The 21,774-nt window shown below is 39.5% G+C and overlaps 1 protein-coding gene across 4 annotated transcripts in view; it reads right to left on the minus strand.

Moving 5' to 3' along the window:
* Positions 1-10,010: 10,010 nt before the first annotated feature.
* Positions 10,011-21,774, minus strand: part of TSPAN9 (tetraspanin 9) — a 147,852-nt gene continuing 136,088 nt past the window's right edge. For all 4 annotated transcript variants that reach the window (XM_052701691.1, XM_052701690.1, XM_052701692.1 and 1 more), the window contains 6 exons: positions 20,208-20,399; positions 18,652-18,726; positions 17,050-17,151; positions 15,048-15,179; positions 14,863-14,946; positions 10,011-14,076 (listed from right to left, as the gene is read on the minus strand). In XM_052701691.1, coding sequence (XP_052557651.1) covers positions 14,005-14,076; positions 14,863-14,946; positions 15,048-15,179; positions 17,050-17,151; positions 18,652-18,726; positions 20,208-20,399 — 657 coding nt within the window. In that variant the 3' untranslated portion in view covers positions 10,011-14,004. The remainder of the gene's footprint in view (positions 14,077-14,862; positions 14,947-15,047; positions 15,180-17,049; positions 17,152-18,651; positions 18,727-20,207; positions 20,400-21,774) is intronic.

The following is a 21,774-nucleotide window of genomic DNA, read 5'->3' on the forward strand; positions in this document are numbered from 1 at the left end:
AAGCAAGAAAGAGGATCCAAGGAACAAAAGACTAGTCTGCCTGGCACTGACTCTGGGAAAGGTGATAGAACAAATCCTTATGGAAATTATTTTCAATAATATGAAGGTAATTGGCATTTGTTCACATTGACTTCCAAAGAGATATCAAGTCTGATCAAATTCTGCAGTGAAACAATTTGCTTCCTAATGAGAGAAACTGCCTGAACTGCTGAGCTTAAAAGGTGGCTACCAGTGGCATAAGGGCCATGCATATGGTTAAGAGATTAGAGCATCTGACATGTAAAGAGAGTGAGAAATCTGAAATTATTTAGCTCAAGAATAGAAGGTTTGTAGAGTCAAATCTAGCAGCTTGTATAAATACCTGATGGAGGGGGTAGAGCAAGGAATATAGAACCAAATTCTTGGTGGCATCTAGTGAAATGATAAGCAACAATGAACACAAATAAAAATAAAGGAAATTTCAATTCAACATAAGAAAAACTACCCTTACTTTGTGTATGATCAATTGTGGTCACAGGTTATCTAGGGAGGCTGCAGTTTTCATTTTTGGAGCTATTCAAAATCTTTCTGGACAAGGCTTATGCTTGGAGAAATGAAGTTGGGCTAGATTTTCAGAGATCTATTACAACCTCGGTCATCCTGTGAAAGGTTCTCAGTGCATCCTTGAAACTCTCCCCAAATTCTTCCTTTTTCTATTACTGTCCTTTACATGAATATTAAGGAGTTGGTGTTCCAGAGTTGGAATGATCACATCCTGCAGCTCATCTTCCTCTTTAGTATTTTCACACAATAAAAACAGCAGTGTCTCCCCTTTTCCCCAGCTTCTCTTGGTGTAGCTGAGCCAAATCCTGTCTTTGGTGCCTACACTTTTGGTTTCCTCATTTGCACTCAAGGGACCTCAGATTGCTATCAGTGTGATCCTCTTCCCAGAGTCCCTCTGGCACCAATTTGTGCATGTCAAGCACATCTTCCCTCTTCTTTATGTACCTCTTCACTGTCCCCTACTCGGCTCCATTTGGAGGTAAATATTGGTGCCAGCATTGTTTATTAACAATGGACAGTGGGATGGAGTGCTCCACAGCAAGTTTGTGGACAGTTTCAAATGGGTGGGGAAGGTGGTCCATACACTGGAGGGGAAGGCTGCCATGTAGCGAGCTCTCACAGACTGAAGAAAAGGGTTAACAGGAATTTTCTGTAAGAACAGGAAGTTTCAGTAAGAGCAAATGTATGAAATTCTGAGGCTGGGGTGGGATAATCCCATCCTACAGTACAGACTGGGGGCCAATCTGAAAAAAAGCATCTTTACGGAAAACAACATCAGAAATCTTTTTAGATTTGAATGTGACTCAGCAGTATATCTTATTGATGAACAAGCCAATATTAGCAAAAGGGTAGACAGTGCAACAAGGGAAATAATTTATTGTCCTCTATTGGTTTTCTACTAGAACTTTAGTACTTGTTCCCAGTTTTGGGCTTTCCAGCAGAAGAAAAAACTAACATACTGGTGTGGGTCCAATGGCATGCCTTTAAGATAATTTGGGGACTGCAATGCTGTGCCAGTTATCTCATACACACATACCAGGGAAAAATGAGAGTTGAATTTGCTCTTAGGAAGAAAGGGGAAATCTCACTTGCAGTCTTCAGTTAACTAAGTAGAAAGTGTGGATAAAACAGAGCTGGGCTTTTCTCACATGTGTAGAATGAAATGATGAGAGCTATTGGACTAAGTCAGATAATGGAAAATTCCAGTTAGCTATTAGGATATTTATTTTAATCATTAATGTGGTCAAAGGCTAGGACAGGTTCCTTAGAGAGGTTGTAGGTTCTTTGTTGATGGTGTTATTCCTCGCTACATCAGGCCCAAAGCAGCCTGATGTAACTTGAAAAATGTTAATTTTCATAGATTCCTTTTACCTTAAAATGTGTGTGATTTTTAAATTTTCTGTTGTCATATGCATGTGTGCACCAGTGCTTTCCTGGATCCACTAAGCTGTAGATTTAGTTTCTTATCATCCAGATCTCTCCTTCCTATAGGGTCTAGAAAGTAGCTTAGTCTACAGAATACAGCAAGAGTAACTATCCCTATCTAGTGAGTACAAAACATTGTTCCAATGTCTATAAACATAAGGAGCCAGAACAGCTCTGTTTCCCAGCCTGGCGAAGTGATGTCCTTGCAGTACTGCAGAGGCATTATCCCTGAGCCATCTGGTGATGGCTGAGCAATGCGTTTACAGCAGTACAGAGTCTTATAGAAATGATGCGGGAAAGGATCCCCACATGAGATTTGGAAAATGGTGACACAAGGCCTCCTTACGCAGGTCCAAGCACAGAACATGACAAATCCTGTTCAGTTTCCAAGTAGAGACTAACCACAAAGAAAACTGGAAGTCATTGTCTCAAGGTTCTGCCAAAGGCTCCTTCTGCGCTCATCACAGCCTCCACCAACCTACCCAGGTCTCTCTCCCACTAAGACATCCTCTGCATACTTTCAGAGGCTGTTTGAGGCTATTTGTTTATTTCCATTCTGCCCTAAGCATACACTGCTTAGGTTCTTCTAATCTATTTTCTTTGCCTTCCAATGGTATTCTCTTCTCTGAGGGTTCTTTTAAAATCTCTGTTTTTTTCATGGTCTCTGTGAGTCTGCTCTCTGCTCTGCTTGCATTCTTTCAGTTTTGTGCTATGTTTTTTTCACCTTGTTAAGGATATTGTATGCTATATCTTTGCAGCTATTTTTTTCCATCTTTCTCAGACTAGTCTCTGTTATCCTTCACATTTGCAGGCTTTACGCTATTTTCTTACCTTTTCTGAGACTTCACTGATGTTCTTTCACTCTCTATTCTAGATCCGTAGCCTCTGCAAGGCTACTCTGTATTCTTTTGGACTCTTTCAACCTCTTCACTGCTTTCCTAGCCTCTCCAAAGCTGCTATGGTTCCTTTTAAGGCTTTTAGTCTGTTTTTTCCCCTTTCTAAGCTGACTTTGAAGCACTTCCCGTCTTTTTACATCTTATTTTTTCCTCACCTTCCTGAAGCTCATGTGGGTTTTCTGGGGCTGTTCCAGACTGTCTTCAAGATTCTTGGCTTTTCAGCAGCTGCTCTTCTTTCTCCTGGGAGAATGCCTCCCTACTTTTTAATTCCCCACTCCTGGGCTATTCTCTGCCATTCTATCCTTTCTTAGCAGTTGCAGTGGTACTCTCTCTAGTGCTACTGAACTTTGAGAATCTCTGTTGCTTTCTTGTCATCTCCAAGGTCTGTGTTGTAGTGCCCATGGTTCTTTTTTTGCCTTTCTACAATTATTTTTCTGCCTCTTTGAGGCTACATTGTGTTCTCTGAATCTTTTACAGAGTATATTTGATACTCCTCTTGGGGTTCTTCCAAGCTTTATGCCTTTTTTGTTTTGTTTTCCTCTAAAAACCCTTGGGTACTCTGGAGATCCTTTCATCTCTGTGATGCTTTATTATTATACCTGAGGCTCCTCTGTATTCTCTGGGTGGGTCATTCGTCTTGTTGATTTCTTTGGCCTTTCTGGCACTGCAACATTCTATTCCCTCTGGAACTTACAGGCTTTTTTACTTTCCATTAGACTACTTCATTTCTCTGACCCTCTTTCAGACTCTTGCTTTGTTGACTTCTGCTTGTTTTCATTGTTTTGTATGGGCTTTGCAAACACTTGGGGAACTATAATGTGATCTTTGTCTATCTCAGTATTTCATCAGTTCTTCTGGTTTCTATGAGACTTCTGGCTATCTTTCCATTATTTTCTCCTCTCTGAGTCTACTCTTTATTCTCTGGGACACGTATAGATTGTTTTCTATATTGTGAGGCTCTCAAAAACAATTTGCTGAGCTTTGCAGTCCTTTCACACCTATTTCTCTTTTATTAGAATATTCTCTTGTAGGAAGATGAGATAGGATGAGAGAGACAGACATGATCTTTTCAGAAATGCACCAGCTTGAAGACCTTAGCTGCAGGTAGAGTCTGTTCTTAATAGAACGTAAGTGCAACTTCTAGGGAAGGCAAAGAATGAAAGGCATTGACTTCTGGCATTGAGAGGAAGGGTCCACCTACAAGTTTAAAACTACAGCGTTCGCTTCTCTTAAAAATGATGATGAGCTAGTTATGCTTTCATGTGAAGTATCTGGGTGAGAATCATGCAAGATCTCCAGCAAGAAGTGGTAAGTAACAGTAGTGTGCAACTTCCTTCTGCAGTCGACAGGCCAATCTGATAACCTGGCTTATCATCTAGAGAAGATTGCTGTTTGGATCTGGGACGTTGTTGTGAGAGTATGTCCAGCTTTGTGATTCTCACTCCCTGCTATTTCTTCCATGTGGATACCAATGATATTGCCTGGGGCAACTCTGACTACAGCATGGTGTCCAACCTTTTGGCTTGCCTCAGCCAAAATGAGTGAAGAGGAATTGCCTTGGGATGCATACAAAATATAATTAATGTAGATAAGTAGTAAAACCTATTTTAAATATATTTTTATTAAAATGTGAAAAGGAGCAACAAAAACATAAAATTTGTGGGATATTTTACCTTGATTTTGTGAAATTTATGCATTAATGTCTGGTTGGAAAAGACTTTGAAGATCATTGAGTCCAACCGCAACCTAACCATAATACCCTAACTCTAACAGCCCTCCACTAAGTCATGTCCCTGAGCACCACATCCAAATGGTTTTTAAACAGATCCAGGGATGGTGGATAGCATCACATCAATAAATGACATGAATAAAACATGATTATGAAATGAGGGATGTCCCCAGGACAATCTATAGCTAATGCATCAAAATATATGAAATTATATGTCTTAACTTGAGCTTTCCAAAATTTATTTTGAACACTGCTATAGTTTGAAACATAGCACAGTAAGTTGATTTTCACCTTGAAGATGCATGTTTAGTTCATTTAGATGATCAGTTAAATCCACCAGAAGTTCTAAATCTGTGAGCCATTTACTCCCCCAGTTCCCACCTAGAGGCCCAGGGATGCGAGCTCCAGGAATGTGACAAATACAAGAATCCTAGCTGCCAGTGAAGACCTATTCTCATATTTGTCACATCCCTGAAGCTCGCATCCCTGGGCCTCTAGGTGGGAACTGGGGAGTAAATTCCCCCACTGTAAAGGCAGAACAAGTCCAAGAACACCTCATGAGACTGAATGTATACAGCTCAATGGGACTGAATGATATGCAAACCAGGGATCCAAAGTAGATGGCTGATGTGGTTGCTGAGCCGCTCTCTACCATATTTGAAAAGTCATGGCTGTTGGATGAAGTCCCCAGGGACTGGTAAAAAGGAAACATAACTACCATTTACAAGAAAAGAGGAAAGAGGACCTGGGGAACTACAGGCCAGTGAGCCTCACCACTTTGCCTGAGAAGATGATGGAACAGATCATCCTAGAAAACATGTTAGGGCACGTGGAAGATGAGCAGGTGATCCAAGATAACCAGCATGGCTTTACCGAGACAAGATCATGCCTGACCAAACTGGTGGACTTCTATGAAGGAGTCATGACATCAGTAGACGATGGAAGATGACTACTTGGATTTGTGAAAGGCCTTTAACATGGTCTTTAATATGACACCACATCCTTATCTGTAAATTGGAGAGATATGGATTAGAGGGGTGGGCTATTCGGTGGATAAGGAATTGGTTAGAAGGCCATAGACAGAGGGTTGGGTTGAATGTCACTATGTCTGGGTGGATGCTGTTGAGAAGCAGTGTCCCCAGGAGCCTATCCTGGGACCAGTGCTCTTCAACATCTTCATCAGTGACATTGATGACCAGCTCAAGTGCACCCTCAGCAAGTTTGCCAATGACACTAAGCTGAGTGGTGCAGTTGATAGATTAGAAGGAAGGGGCACCATCTAGAGGGACCTCAACAAACTTGAGAAGTGGGTCCATGTGAATCTAATGAAGTTCAATATAGCAAAGTGCAAGGTATTGCACTTGAGTAGGAGTATCCCAGATACGTATGCAAGCTGGGAGAATAACTCCTTGAGAAAAGCCCTGTGGAGAATGACCGGGGAGTCCTGGTGGATGAAAAACTGAACATGACCCAGCAGTGTGCTCTTGCAGCTCAGAAGGCCAATGGTATCCTGGGCTCCATCAGAAGAGGGGTGGCCAGCAGGGACAGGTGATTGTCCCTCTCTACTCTTCCCCCATGAGACTCCATCTGGAGTATTCTGTCCAGATCAGGGGATACAGGAAAGACATGGAGCTGTTGGAGAGGGTCCAGAGGAGAGCCACAAAGATTATCAGAGGGGTGGAGCACTTCACTTATTCCCTACAAAGACAGGCTTGAGAGAGCTGGGCTTGTTCAGTCTGCAGAAGAGAAGGCTGCAAGGAGATCTTATTGCACTCTTCCAGTATTTAAAAGGGGATTATAAAAAGGAGGGGAATCAATTTTTTACTTGGGTAGATAGTGATAGAACGAGGCAGATTGGTTTTAACCTCAAGAAAGGAAGGCATAGATTGGATATCAGGGAGAAGTCCTTCACAGAGAATGGTTAGGTGCTGGAACAAGAGAGGCTGCGGATGCTCCATCCTTGGGGGTGTTCAAGACACAGTTGGATGGGGCTGTGGGCAACCTGGTCTAGATCTGGAGGTTGGTGGCCCTGCCTGTGACAGAGGGATTGGAACTTGATGATCCTTGGGGTCCCTTCCAATCCAAGCTGTTCTATGATTCTGCGATCTTCAAGTTCAGGCACAAGTTTTTCTTTTGATTCCATAAATGACTTAATTTCATCTCACAAATCACAAAATCACATGTTAGAATCACAAAGTTTAGAGTGAGGGCAGAGAAAGCATACAGTTGAAGTAGGGCTGCCAAAAATAGTAAGCATTCTTATATTTGCTTCTGAGGAGCCTGTGAAAGGAGGAATATAGTTCCAGGACCATATAGACCCAGGACCATAGTTCCACACAGGGCTAAGACTGAGAGAAAGATGTGTTACACATGCTACATTTGTCATGTGGTTGGAAAGGAATTGCTGAAGAAAAGTGATGGCTGCAGAAAAAAAATATTTTCTCAGTAATACTTGTGAAAAGTAAAGTCCTTTGGACTATGGTTGGATTATGGTTGAGTACACCACTGAAATTGGAGTGGGGCTGGAAAGAGCCTGCCAAAGGGATGTCAGGACTGCAGAAGAATTCTCTCCTAAGTATGGAGTCTGTGGAGGTAGGTTAGAGTTGAAAGTCACACCTCTCCTGTGATATAGGCTGGTTTAGCAATAGCGGAGAGTATATTAATTTAAGGACCAATATATTAGTTTAACAAAAGGAATCCATGAGCCTTACTTGTAAAACTTTCAATTTCAATTCTGCTTGGTGTGTGAACAACCTTGTTTTCTTTTCTCAATCTCTGTGAACAGTCTTATCTTCAACAATTTTGCTTCACAAGAAACTCTGGAGTCATAATAAACTACTTTTATCTTTTGCACCCAACAGGTGCAAAGGGATGTCTTCCTCAGATTTCACATAAACTGTTTTGGAAGTTGCTTGTTCTGGCCTAACAAGCAATGGAAATTTGCCAAATTGGGGGAAAACAGCTAAAGGTCAGCCATAAGCGATGACGCTGATGATGGAAAAATAAAGTAAGTGGGCATATGATCACCCAAGACACTACTGAGTGGGATATTAGCATATATAATGGAGTTCTTGGAAAAGAATGAATATGTATGCCAATATACTTTATATGTATGTCTCAACTGTTTAAATGTAGAACCTGAACTCTGTGCTTGTTTGTCAAGTTGCCTGATACATATCATGAGGAATAAAGGAATACCACTTTCTAACACCACACTAGAGTTAGAGGGTTTTTTTTCCTGGATTTTGGATGACAACTGTGACTGAAATAGGATTACCAAAACAAAAGCATCAGCTACAAATAAAATTTCTCTCAGGAAAAATAATTTTCTGGCATAAGTGAGGTCCTATAAGAACCTACAGGTTATGGTAAATGATGACAATCAGAGAAAAGCACAAAAGCATATTACAGTGGTACTGAAAAGGGCCAGCCAATGAAGGAAGACTGAGGATCTTGAAAAAGTGGGTCTTAACCTATAAGATACTTAAAGTTTAAGAGAATATAGAGCACTGCATGTGCAGTGGGAAAAGTAAGGCACTGAAAAAGGTAATGCAGTCTGTAATTAAAATACATCTATTTGAGTCATGGATTGGAGTCTTTGGACTATGGGTCAGTTTGGATTCTGATTAGGGCTGAGAGGCTACAGCTAGAGTGGGGTTGGGAAGGGGCTGCTAAAAACAAGTGAAAGCTGCAAAGACATTTTTTCTCTGAAGACTGTTGTCACTAGTGGAATGAATGTAATCACAGTATCATTGCCTCGCTCAATACAAATAACCTCTTGCTTTAGTCTTCTTCCTATTATCTTAAAATGTTTTATACCTCTTGTCTCTTTTTCCCTCAGAATGTGCACCTTCCAATGACAATCTTTTCTCTGCTTGTCTAGACATACTCTTGCCTCCAGAGCTCACACTCCCAACATACTTTTCAACTCCAAATTCCATTTATCCTCCTCTTAGCGTACATGGCTTCCATACCCATTCCTCTTCTCTCTGTCAAAGTTTTAGTTTTCTCACTCTGACTGACTCTCCAATTCTAGGCCCCACAACTCTCACTTCACATACTTTCCCCAACCCTAGCTTTAGTAAAACTTCCAGCTCCAGCCTTCTTCCACTTGATTTGAAGTAGGGCACAACGTAATTTGTTACTTGTTTTTAGAAATAGCTGATATGAAAAAAGTAGAAATACCATATATTTTAGTAGCATATTTTAAAAATAAAGTTGTTGAATTGCTGTATTATGTGATTAATTCTTGCATTACTGTAATAGATTTTAGATGTTGCAAACAGTGTGGATGTAACATTATAGACTAGAAAGCATGCTGTAAGGTTCTTCTGTTTTAATAAGAGACCCTTGGCAAAAGAAACACAATAATGAAAGCAGAGACCTCCACACAAGGCCAAATTGTGTCACTCTGGGATTAGGTTGGGATGCAACAGGCAGGCATCAAGTACTCCTCACTATCCTCCTTACCTTCTGCACCCCAGTATACATCACTAAAGGGCAGGTTAACACCCCAGTAAACAAACAAACAAACAAACAAATAAACAATCGGGTTGCCAAACTTATCTCTATCCAAGGATGAGCAGATGTCCAGAAATAATGGCTGAGTGCAGAGTGAACAAATGCCACTATTTTGGTGTGTCGATGAAAAAAGTTCATCTAGAGGACAAGCAAGGAAGATCACTGGATGAAGTACAAGACTGTTGGCTGGACTGTCATGATGCTAAAAGGACAATAGATGGTAGAAGATACCATGGAATAGAAGACCGGAAACCTCATGAATCACTGTCTGAGCATGTATATGTTAATTGTCTCATGTGTAATTCATGAATATGTACCATCTGTGGAAATATAATGAACTCTGATCATGTGATGAACATGTAATCTTTGAAGTGCTTATGTTGGAAATATCCCCAGCGCTTTCTGGTGCCACTGATAAAGAATACCTGACTTAGCAGTAACAAAACTTTGCTGTTAAGTTTCTACACGTCTATTTCTTCGATTCACACTCAACTCACAAACTAAACAGTATGGAAGTTCCAGTTTCTTTCGAATCGCAATCCTTTGGATTGCAAGACACAATACTTTCAGAGTTCATACTCTACTAGCTTCCATTCACTCAACACTAGATACTTTGAACTATCCACTCCCTCTTTGTTCCTAAGTGGCTTCAAATTCTAGTCCTATCCTTCTGACTTAATACATCTCCATATCTGTGCACATATTCTCTGGCTTTAGCCCTTTATCTCAGCCGCATCCTTCTTCTGTCCTGCCCAAATGGCTCACTGTTTACCAACCCATTCAAGCAACTCCTGTGGAATCTCAGTGACTTTTAAGTAGGAATGGATCTCTGTGAGTCATCTTTTAGGTATTTTTTTAGTGATAAAGAGGGTGGGAAAGAAATGAGCTCCAAGAAGCACCTTTTAAAATATCCTTTATTTGTGTATCATCCTATTAAAAAAACTTTTATATAAAGGCAAAAAAGGTATTGCATAGAAGAAACACTGGTGCAAACATCACCTGGTGGGAATGGTATGTTGTTAGTGTCTTTGTGTCTACTATCTACTGCACAACAGACGGCTGGCTAGTCTGCAGGCAAACATCTCCATGTTTCCCCACGTAGGCTACAGGATGAAGCTGTTCAACCCTATAAAAGTAAGTTACATCAGAATGTGTGCCCTATTCCATGCTGCTCCCAAAAAATATCAGCTAGGAAAATACCCTTTTCTTTCTTGTCTTCTCTATACTTGACCAACATACTGCCCAAAAAAGACCACAAGGAGCAATTCTGCTGTCTTCTGCTTGCACTCCTGTGTATATTTGTAGTCCATGTATATTAATAGTAATGGAGACAGTGGGGAGGGACACAAGAGAGTTGTAAGAGGGTTGGCATAACTTGACCATAGTCCAAGAACTCAATGCACAGAGTACACAACTAATCTGTTATCATTGATAAATTTACGCCATTGTTGGTAACATCTCACATGCTATGTGCAGAGAGTGTGCTCTTTTCAGTTCTCTCCACCTGCAATTCCTATAACTAAAAACCTTGGTACCACCAAGAGGGAACATAATTCACTGCTTTCACTTCCACAGTTTTCAAGGAGTTTTCCCAATGTCTCTGCTAAGCGCTGATGCAGCTTCCAAACATAAAGCACAGTGAGACAGCAGATACACTACAATCTGAAGAAATATTCAAAGAAACAGCATTTTCACACACTTGAACTCTGCTTTCCAGAAAACACGATGCAGAGAAGTATGTATTGATACAAATCAATATTTGTGTATACTAAATATATTTTTACTGAATTATCACTTTTTTAAATTTAAAAACATGCTAAAAATTTGCAGCTAAATAACTAAAATGATGTTTGGGGAAAACGCAGAGAAAGCCACCCATTAGCATAAGCAAGAAAAGTGCATATATACACGAGACCAAACAGTTACGAGACAGTGCTTTCCATGACAAACTTACTGATGCAGCCTCACAGTTTCCAAGGCTGTTTCTGTTGCCTAGAAAATGGCATTACTTTTCTTCTCCTTTCAGGATGTCTGTCTTCTCCCACATCGGTGTGTCAGCTAGAGACACAAACCAGCCCTGCTCTCGACTACCTTACTGTAGAGTGGCTTCACAGAGATAAATACACAAAGCTTGTGTAACTACCTCAATTAATATTGTGTTTAGAATGATAAAAGTAATCTTCAGATTAAGATCTATTGTATTTACTATTAGATTGTGAAATGGAATGAAGCATTCTAAAAAAAGTTTAGATGGAAGGCAAAATAGTCAAATCTGCAACTATGCATTTCTTCTCTGTTTTATTGATGAACTTTAATTTTTTTTTTTTTACTTTCCTATTGTTTTCACTTTTTTTTTTTTTTTTTTTTTTTGTATAAAAGCTGTATGTAGATTGAAATTTAAGTTGTAGCACGTACCACAGTGCAACCCAAGAGGACAGATGTGATGTGATGCATCTTATTCTTCTCAAACCCCAAAGAAAATTAAAAAAAGTAAAGCACCTCTGACCAAAGGGAGAATGTAATAGAGTCATTAGATGAAAATTGTTCTGTCTTTCTTGTAGAAATAGCAACACATTTTAGTAATTTTGTATAAGGTATTTTGTATATGGTCTTACATGTAGCAGCAAGTATACTGGGCATCAGAGCCCCTTCTTTGATGAGCAACATCTCCAATGAGGCTCAGATGTTCTTGGTCCCAATTTTTGTTAGAAGTGGAATTAAAACTGGATTCAGTTACTGTGCTTCCCTTCTACTCCTTCCCTGGATTTCAAAGGCAATGCAAATTAAATAGCTGAGCCCATACAGTGTTCTTCAGTAGGCAACAAGAGATTTATGAAACTTCAGACATCATGCTCATGTGGACAAGGGCCATTCTTTAAGATTAGTAATGGACTACATCACTGTAATACCCAAAATACAAATTCATCTCTCTTGTCCCATGCATTCACACTCTTTCCATCATACTGATCTCAAAGGAACATCAAAAAGTGAGAGAGTCCACACAAAATGCTGTCTGATTTACAAATGCAAACAGAACCTACTAGGAAGATAAAACAGGGTACTCATACTTTCCAGATAGGAAGCGGCCCAATTGTTACTTCAGCTCATCATGAAAAGATTGGCTGAATTATACAACGAAACCAACGTATTTTCAGAGATTAAAACATAAATATTCAGACTGAACATTAGGAGAAATGTATTTACCACAGGAGTAGTTTGACATGGCACGGCTCTGAATGGGATACCACAGAGGCATAAAATCTCCATCCTTAGCAGTTTCTGTTATTCAGTCTATTAACATCATAGTGAATTCCATCTCACATAGATGACAGCTCTCTTTTGAGAGTGACACTGGATGAGGTAACTTACAAAGATCCCCTCTAACTGCCAGTTAATATAAGCTGAATTAATATAAAGTAGAATTCCTTTCAGAGCTTAGTTAAGCCCTGACTGGAGCTAAAACACAACATGCTCTAATGGCCTTTTCTTCTTCCTTCACAACACTGTAAAACTTAGGAGAGATTTCTTTAAAAAAAAAAAAAAAAAAAAAGTAAATGGAATTGGCTTACAATAAAATGGCATTCAAACTAGAATTTTTGTTCAAATTTTGTAGTCAGAATATGGCTAAAAAATATGCATCGCATCTCAGTGAACTCTTGATCACATCACTGGGTAGATCTGGCAATCTCCCAGCATGAACCAGTTCTGTGCTGAAGGTGTGACAGTGCATTGTCTCTCTCAGTTTCTTTTGGAAATTGCCCCTTTTCTGAACCTGCTCTTCTTTAATCAAATTCATGTTCCTCTCTGTCCAGAGACATCTTTTCCAGCTCAGAGAGATAGCTGTCATCTCTTTGATGGAACCACTTCACTGAAAGGCATAGCATGACAAAATTGTAATAAAATTGCTACCCCTCTTTCTAATATCCTGCAGCACACCATGCTTTATGCAAATTTTTTGAAACAGACAATACAGTTTGTGAAACCTGCTGCCAAGTGACCAGCAGGCCAGACTGCAACCTTTCTCCTTTATGCCAGGGAGAATTACTCACTTAGCCATTACTTTTAGATTTCAAAGTAGCATAACATCAAAACAGTCTAACAAGGAGCACCAATTACAGTGTCACAGTCTGCTTTGGCTGGGTAAAGACACTGAAATTTAGCATCACAGGAGTATTAAGTAGGAGGTAGGAGGAGTGTTTCTCAAGTAGTGAACTTGAGAAACATTTTCTTTATCTGTCCTCCCCAACTGTCAACTTTGAAAAACATATCCTCAGGAGGTTGCACAGTGGTTTCTACACTAATGTACAATAAATGTGTAAAAACAGATATATTATATAGAAGCTATAAATCAGGATACTAAATTCTAAGCTATATTTATCATAATATTAATAATCATCATTATCATAACAAAAAAGTATACACCATCAGGTACAAGAAGCTCCAATTCATAAGACTCCCAGTTAGAGTAGCTTTTACAAGACTTCCAGTGAATTGAACATGAGGGTTGAAAACGTAATGGAAGACTTTGAAGAATTCTCCCTTAAAGTTTAACTTATATAACTTTTGCACATTTAGCATGTATTGGTAGAGCAAAACGTGTTCTTAAATCAAGGGAATAGTCTTGGAAACAGATGTATGATTTTGTTTAGAAAATCCATGTGTTCGGGAGCTTTTCCCCCTCTCTTTGGCAAATAAATGGCAAATGTGAAACAGAGAAAAATATGAATCAAACAACAAGTTGTGATAATATCTGTACAAGTAACAACAAAGTAGATCAGACAGTGGGACGGATTCACTCAGCAGGGCTTGGCTTGATACTCTTTGCAGTCTCTCCTTTTGTTCATTTTTATGATCAAACACAAGGGCTGATGTGATAATGTTTCAGAGGCTTTAGGCATCATATTTTTTGCCAGTCCTGTGAATCTGCTGGAAGAGTGTCATGGAGAAGGCCATGCCAAGAATCTGAAGGAAAGCAAACAATGAAGGCTTCAGTACAAGAAGATGGCCAAAACTACAGTGTGTTCATGGTCCAACTTTAGTTTTAAAAGACATTCTAAACTGTCAGTAAACTAGGATGCATATTATAAAGGCACACAGCAATGCCTGAAGATGTATCATCTGTTAAAGCAGTGATGAAAGCAAAAAGGTCTCTCAGGGGTCTTGGTCACACATGCCAAAAAAAAAAAAAAAAAAAAAAAATCAGAAAAACATAATTGTGTCACTTTTTTATCCAAAATCTTGTGCTTGATTAACCAAAAACCTGTGACTGAAAACATCAGATTCTGGCAATCTGTACGAAGTACAGCAGTTATACAGGAGTGCCCAAACAATATTACACTATGTTGATACATCTGCATTTCCTTTTTTATGCACATATTAACTTCCTCAGTTCAATACCCATTATTTAATTCATTCTGGCAATTTCCAGAACTTGCTTCCAAATTTAAAAAAGTACAGTGCTCTAAGAGACAAGGTAACAAACGGATAATAAATCTGGTAACCCCAGGCTCTGAAGTAAAAATGCAGATAAGTGAAACCCCACTATAGCATGTCTTCTTTGAGGGTCAGCATGATGACTGACCTGCATTCTATACAAAGATAAAGCCTCAAATAAGCTCATAGAATAAATCTGACATTTTTGAAAACATGATCAAACTCAAAGCAGTTGAGGACCACTTTTCATGTAACAGAAACAAGGATGTTCAGAGCAAGTAAAATCTGTGTTGACACACATCATACCAGCATTACCTGCATTATAAGGATACACATCCCAGTTGAGCCAAGGACATGCTTATTCTCATCAAACCAAGTCATAACTCTCTCATAACATCCCTGTAAGATGTAAATCGAATTCTCAAGGTTACAAGGTATTTCTTTCATATGCATTCCCTCTATTTTGTTCCTTCCCACCCTTCTCTAAGACTTGACCTTACCGTTTTCCATACTAATTCAGTGGAATTCCGTCCACAGTCTTGAGAGTTTTCTGTACAGCATCGGTCTGGGACAATGTTTTCTCCCAGTACTGGGTACCAATCCGTAAAGTCATTTACACCACAGCACTTCATCTATGGCAAAAGATTAATAAATTACCTTAACTATATGCAATTTGTGAAAGGTATACCACAGCAAACTTTCAGCTAGAATCATAGTGTCATAGAATGATTTGGGTTGGAAGGGACCCTTAAAGGTCATCTATTTCCGCATTTCCTGTGAAGTGCAAGGATATCTTTCACTGCTTGAAGCCCTATCCAAACTGACTTTGAACACTTCTAATGACAAGTCACCCACTACTATTCTGGACAACTTCCTCCAGAAATTCTAGTGAAGAATTTCTTCTTTATATCCAACCTAAATCAACTGACCATCAGTTTAAAACCATTACCTCTTGTTCTGTCACTACATATCCTGGTAGTACAGTAGAAAAGTTCTTCTCAGTCATTCAAATAAGCTGACTTTATACACTGGAAGGCTGTAATAAAGTCTCCTTGATGCCTTCTCTGTTCCAGGCTTAAAAAAACCCTAACTCACTCAACTTTTCTTTGTAGGACAGAACTTTCAGCCTCTGATAATTTTTTGTGGCCCTCCTTTCGATCTGATGTAACATATCCCCACATTTCTTGAACTGGAGATGCAGAACTCCAGGCTGAGGTCTCACAAGAGCAGAGAGAGAGAGAATAATCGCTTTCAACTTCTTGGCCATGCTTCTTTTGAAGCATCCAGGATACAACTAGTTTTCTGGGCTGCAAGTGCACATTGCCATCTTATTTCCAATTTTTCATCCATCAGTATCCCAAAGTCCTTCTTGGGAGGGCTGCACTCCATCAATTCATTAAAGTCAGTGCTGATATCAGGGATTGTCTCAACCTATGTGCAGGATCTTGGCCTCATTGAACTTCAAGAGGTTCACAAGGGCCCAGTCATCAAGCCTGCCAAAGTCCCTCTGGATGAAATCCCTTTCCTTTGAAGTGTTAGTTGCACCCCTCAGCTTGGTGTCATCCACAAACTTTTTGAGGGTGCATTCAATCCCACTGCCTATGTCAGTGATGAAGATGTACAGTAGTATTGGTCCCAGCAGAGATCTTTGAGAGGCACCACGCATTACTGCTTTCCGTTTGGATGTGGAGCCATTGACTATGACTCTCTGAATGCAGCCATCTAGCCAATTCCTTAGCCATCTAACAGCCCATCTATCAGACCCATAGGCTTCCAATTTAGTTGTAAGAGTATTGTAGGGGAGTGTATCAAAGGCCTTACAGAAATCCATGTTGATGACATCAGTAGCCCTTCCTTGTCCACCGATGCAATAACTCCTTCAGAGAAGGTCACTAGCTGCATCAGGCATGATTTGCCCTTGGTGAAGCCATGTTGGCTGTCTCTAACCACCTCCTTGCTTTCTGCATGTTTCAGTATAGCTTCCAAGAATATCTGTTTCAGGATCTCTCCCATAATCATACCAGGCACTGAGGTGAGGCTGACTACTTCTTTACATCCTCTAAACAACTGTTTTTCAAGGGCTTTTTTTGTGCCTAGTGATAACTAAAAGCAAATACTTAATGACATTAAAAAAAACCAATCCTATATCCAAGGTATGTTAGCATTTTTGTCCCAGAGACAAATGCCCAAATGCCAAAATGTGGTAATTTGCATTTGACTGCAAGTCCTGTTCTATATATGAAGGTTTTGCTCCTTTTCCTCTGTTACAGACTATACTTTCACATGACAAACACAGTTCTCAGACAGAGGTAAGCAGCTTTCATATTACAAAGTATTTCTTGATTCTGAGTTTCAGAGTACTTTCCGGATATTTGAGTGCAAGACCCGAAACAAAAGCCTGTATTAGCCATCTTTTAAATTAAAAAGAGATCCTACAGTTAACAGACTGTGGCAACCTTTGTAGCCAAATTGCTGTTTTCTTCTAATGAGAAAATGAGTTACCTCTGCTTGAATGATATTCCATGCATTTTTCAGACCAACGTTATTTTCTGAGTTGTACAGCTTCATACCTTCCTTCAAATCCTTCTTTGCGCTCTCACTGACCTGCATCATACAAATACTGAATGTGAGTGCACTGCTATTTGTAGGAAAAGACCAAATTGTGCAGACCTGAATATGGAATATATTTCTTTTGTCACATCACAAAATTAACACAGGCAGAAAAATCTCTTTTATCTCCAATACTATCATAAGTTCTCTTCAAGCACCTGTCAAGGCAAGATCTGTCTCACAGATTAATTACTCCTGGATTAATTTTCATGAGAATTTAAACAGTTTCCCATCTGGTAAGAGTCTATCATACAGTTATCTGATCCAAACTAACCAAAGTAATCAGCATAAGCTGAGGTTATGTTAACTTTGTCACAGACAGATGTTGGCAATATATCACAGCAGCCTCTCATGACAGTAATCTAGTTTAATTTGCTAATATCCTAAAACCGGAGTCTCCATCTCCCAAACTTAGTTGTTCCTTGCACAAGTTCAGGCTATAATTAATGGCCAATATGAAATCAATTGAGAAAGGGCATTATCATTGTTGGGACATGCTTGCAGGATTTAAAGTTTTCGAAAGTGTTCTTGCTTCAAAGGAGGAAGTTGGAATGCTTAGCAAGAGGTTTCATATGTCCTATTTGTCATATAAATTTCTGTCCAAGCCTGAAATTTTTAATGTAAGTAGGAATATATCTTGGCTCTGACAGCCAAATCCAATGAAGGTTTGGAAAAAGGCTAGGAAGCAGTTTGCAGTTTTGCCAACTCAGCTTGCCAACTCAGGAGTGAGCTGGCAGAACAGAAAGAGTTAGCCTATGTATAGATCCAGGCATTGAGGACAACTATTTTGTAAGATCTATTTTATTCCTCTTTCACATTTTATTCAAAAACAGTTCACCTCAACTCCCTGAAAGTGGCATACATCATCATGACATCCTGAGAAGAGATATAATATGGAAAGAGATCTGTTTCGAAATGAATCTGGATATGCTCATAGCATAAGGCTCTGTCCTATGTTTATCAGATCTCTCCAATTCACTCAGGATTTTTTCAGTCTTACTGAGCTGCTAAGCCAGTCAGTGTTACCTGCTTCTCTTAATCATTACCACATAGCAGGATACAATGGGCTTTATGAGAAGCTACCTCTTCATCTACTCCCCAGACTCGTTCCTTGCTCCTCTAGTTCTGTAGAAGGGTTGGCCCTAAGAAGATAACCAAATCCAAACCTCCCAGAACGCAGATCCATAAGATTATCAGCTTTTTGCAGAGACATCAAATAACTATGTTGATAGGTATCTTAACTTTTAGGATAGGAGTAAACAGAAGGCTTTGGACCATGATTTTTATTTCAGGGAGAAACATGTTTTCTCCTGCTTGCTCTCCTTATAATTTCCTCCCTTCCTTTTCCCCCAGAAGCAGCTTGCAGAAAACAGCTAAGATCTCTGCCAAACTGAAAAGCAGAGAAAACCTTCACACTTTCATCTAACAAAAGCTAATTGAACCTGTTTTACTTGCTAGTAAAGATAATTAATCTGTGTTGTCATACTTGCTTACCTTGTCCATATAAACAAAGAACAAAATTAGTAATATCAGCTCTGCCAGGAGAATTATCAGCAAAACGATGAAAAACTAGAACAAAGAAAAACACTGTGAATATACACTTGCAAAACAGACAGTTATGAATTGGAGATCATAGGCCTTGTCCACCAAGCCCTTCCTCTACTCCTGAAAATATGCAATTGAATTCAAACTGTTCAAGTATGTTAATTGTTAATACTATCTTGTCACTAAAGTTCCTATAGGTCTTACCATCAATGAGGAAGCACGCTGTTTAGTAATTTCTATATTTTAGATTTTGCTCTACTATCAGTTTCCAGAGCTGTACACACAGTCATATAATCTACAGAACACGTCATCTGTTACTACAGAGATAAATGTGTTGTGCCACAGGAATGATTCCCTTGTAGGTAGGCTTTAACTAGATCTGACTCCCTGTTTGAACAGTCAAGTGACTCAGCATTTCTATTTCTAACTGTCTGTAGTTGAAATCTCTCTCTGCAGGGGGCAGCCCAAGTATGAGCTTCAACAGCTTCTAATTGCTCTTCATATCCAGAAGCAACCTTCTAGCTACTAGTGGTATGCCACATAGCCATGGCATCCCCATATACACAGTGGGAGAAACGGAGGGTGATGTGCTGTACTTGAAAAGTCAGAAACACACAATAATTTGTATCAAAGACTTCTTGAGATAAGAGAGCCTCTCTTTCATAAGAGAGCCTTATAAGAATAAAAACACTCTTAAAAAGAAAAGTAGTTTCTGTTGGTGTTGTAGTTCATGCGAATGAGCAATATAGACCCCGTTACTATTCTCAATTTCCTTTCCCAGCTGTACAACATACCAAAAAAAATCAACAAAACAAAACAGCAGAGAGTGAGCAAGCGCATATTCGTCCTCCAGTTTAATTTTCTGAAGTGGTATAAGGAATACTGCTCATCTGCTCCCCAGCAGCATGGGAGACATTTACACATGAAACATGATCTTTAGTAATACAGAACCTGTGTTTCACAAACTTCAATTGAACTGGAACTTGTCTTCTTTGGAAGCCCTTCTCTCACCTTCAGAGTGGTGAGGATCATGATGAAACCTCCTGGGTTTATGCAAGAGGAGAGATCCACGGTGTGATTTCTAAGAGGGGTTTTCAAACTCTGTGCTTCCTTGCTGGACAAATGCTGCCAATTACCAGATTATTATTTTTTTATATCTTTTTAAATGGTAATGCCAGGCAGTGACCCTGACTTCAGGTCAGATGCTTTCCACCAATCTCTGACACAGGTCTTATCTAAAGACAAAGTAGAAAATAGCCATGAGCAATTATGACTGGAATCCAAAAGCAGTTGTGCTTAAGATTTTCCAGTCAGTCCTTCTAACAAACATTTTCAGAAGGGCTATCCCACCAAACCTGTGGGATGTCATACTGCAATCCTACGGAAGACAGGCAGTTAAGGGAAATGCCAGTGATCCACAGGACTGCTTTGCACTGGTGAAAATATTTTTTAATAAAATAATCACAAAGCAACAGTGTTCATAAAAATAAGCATTGATGTCTTACACTCAAAAGTAGGCACTTATTCTCCTTGATAGCACCTAGGCAGCCCAGAAAGCCGGTCACCATGATGACTGTACCAAAGGCAATGACTAGGTTGGCAGCTGAAAGTGATGGAAAGCTAGGAGAAAATGTGGCGAAGTTTCCTTGTGATACTGACAGCCAGATGCCCACGCCCAGGAGCCCACAGCCACATAACTGCAAAGAGATAAAATAAAGGTTTAATCATTGATTACTTCCTCTGCTCTCTGAAAGGAAGGAATTTCTCAAGCAAATTCCCAGTTAACTGTTTTATAGTAACATTCTCACTGACTTGGTGCAGAAACAAAATTAAATTAAATGTCCTTACCTAAACCTAGGCATGCAATTTACACTGATAAATCTAGTTAAAAGCCACTTAAAGGACTCTAGTTTTGAAGACTCAGCAGATGAAGTAGGGCTACCAATTTATCTCCCAGCAACACAACCCAGCGCAACTTTTCTGTAGAAAGGACAAAAACATTATTTGAAAGAATTCCACAACACATATATTTTTGCAACCACCTACAATCTCTCAGAGTATCCAGCCTCATAGTTCCTCATTCCAAGCAAAGAAGTCATGGAGGTAATTAAAACATTATCATTTCAATAAATATTTGTCATAATGTCCCATTAGTCTGGATAAGTTTTTTGATGAGTTCTGATAGCATCACGGTTGTTTGCCAGTATTCAATAACAATCAGATTTATAGATTCATTATCTACAGGATCAACTTCCGCTACTCTCTGCCAGTGGCAGAACCCAGAGGAAATGCAAAGTTAATAAAGCACAAAATTAACTTTTTTTCTTTTCTTCTCATCACTCTTAACAATATTTGGTTAAAGAAATAAAGTTCTCTACCATAGTCATATGGCAAGTCTCTTGAAGAATGGCCAAGAGTGATGTATATACTACAGTGGGACTGAAAGCTGGCTATTTTTTAATATTTGTTTAAAATGGCTGATACAGAACTTCCCATCTGATCTGTGATCACTGTGCAGTGAAATCAGTAGACAATTAGCTGTGTTTTCATTAAACCTGCGATATTCTAAAGAGGAGTATTATAGTTCTGCGCCAAATCTACTTTTCAGAGAAACACAGAATGGCTTAGGTTGGTAGGGACTTTAAAAACCAATGAGCTCCAGTGCCCCTGCTGTGGACAAGGTTGCACCCCCTAGATCAGAGTGCCCAGGGCCCCATCAAGCACAGCCATGAACTCTCCCAGAGATGAGGCATCTGTGACTCCTTTGGACCACGTCTTCCAGTACCTCACCACTCTCTGAGTAAATAAGTTCTTCCTAATGTCAATCTAAATCTATCTTCTTTTAGTTTAAACCTTTTAATGATAAAAATATTTCTCCTCACATATGATAGTATTCAAAGTTGTTTGTTGTGAATCCTTATGATTCTGGATTTTTCTTTGCTGACTCAATTTGTCTTCATTCTGGCTTAAGAGATAAGTGAGCTTCTCTTCCTCTTCCCATATGCCCTTGTTGTCTTCCTGCTCTATTAGCTTTCTCTTTTCTTGATCTACACCTAGTTTACCTCCTTCTGC

The sequence above is a fragment of the Tympanuchus pallidicinctus genome, unplaced genomic scaffold, assembly GCF_026119805.1.
Source record: "Tympanuchus pallidicinctus isolate F22 unplaced genomic scaffold, pur_lepc_1.0 scaffold40, whole genome shotgun sequence".
NCBI lineage: Eukaryota > Metazoa > Chordata > Aves > Galliformes > Phasianidae > Tympanuchus > Tympanuchus pallidicinctus.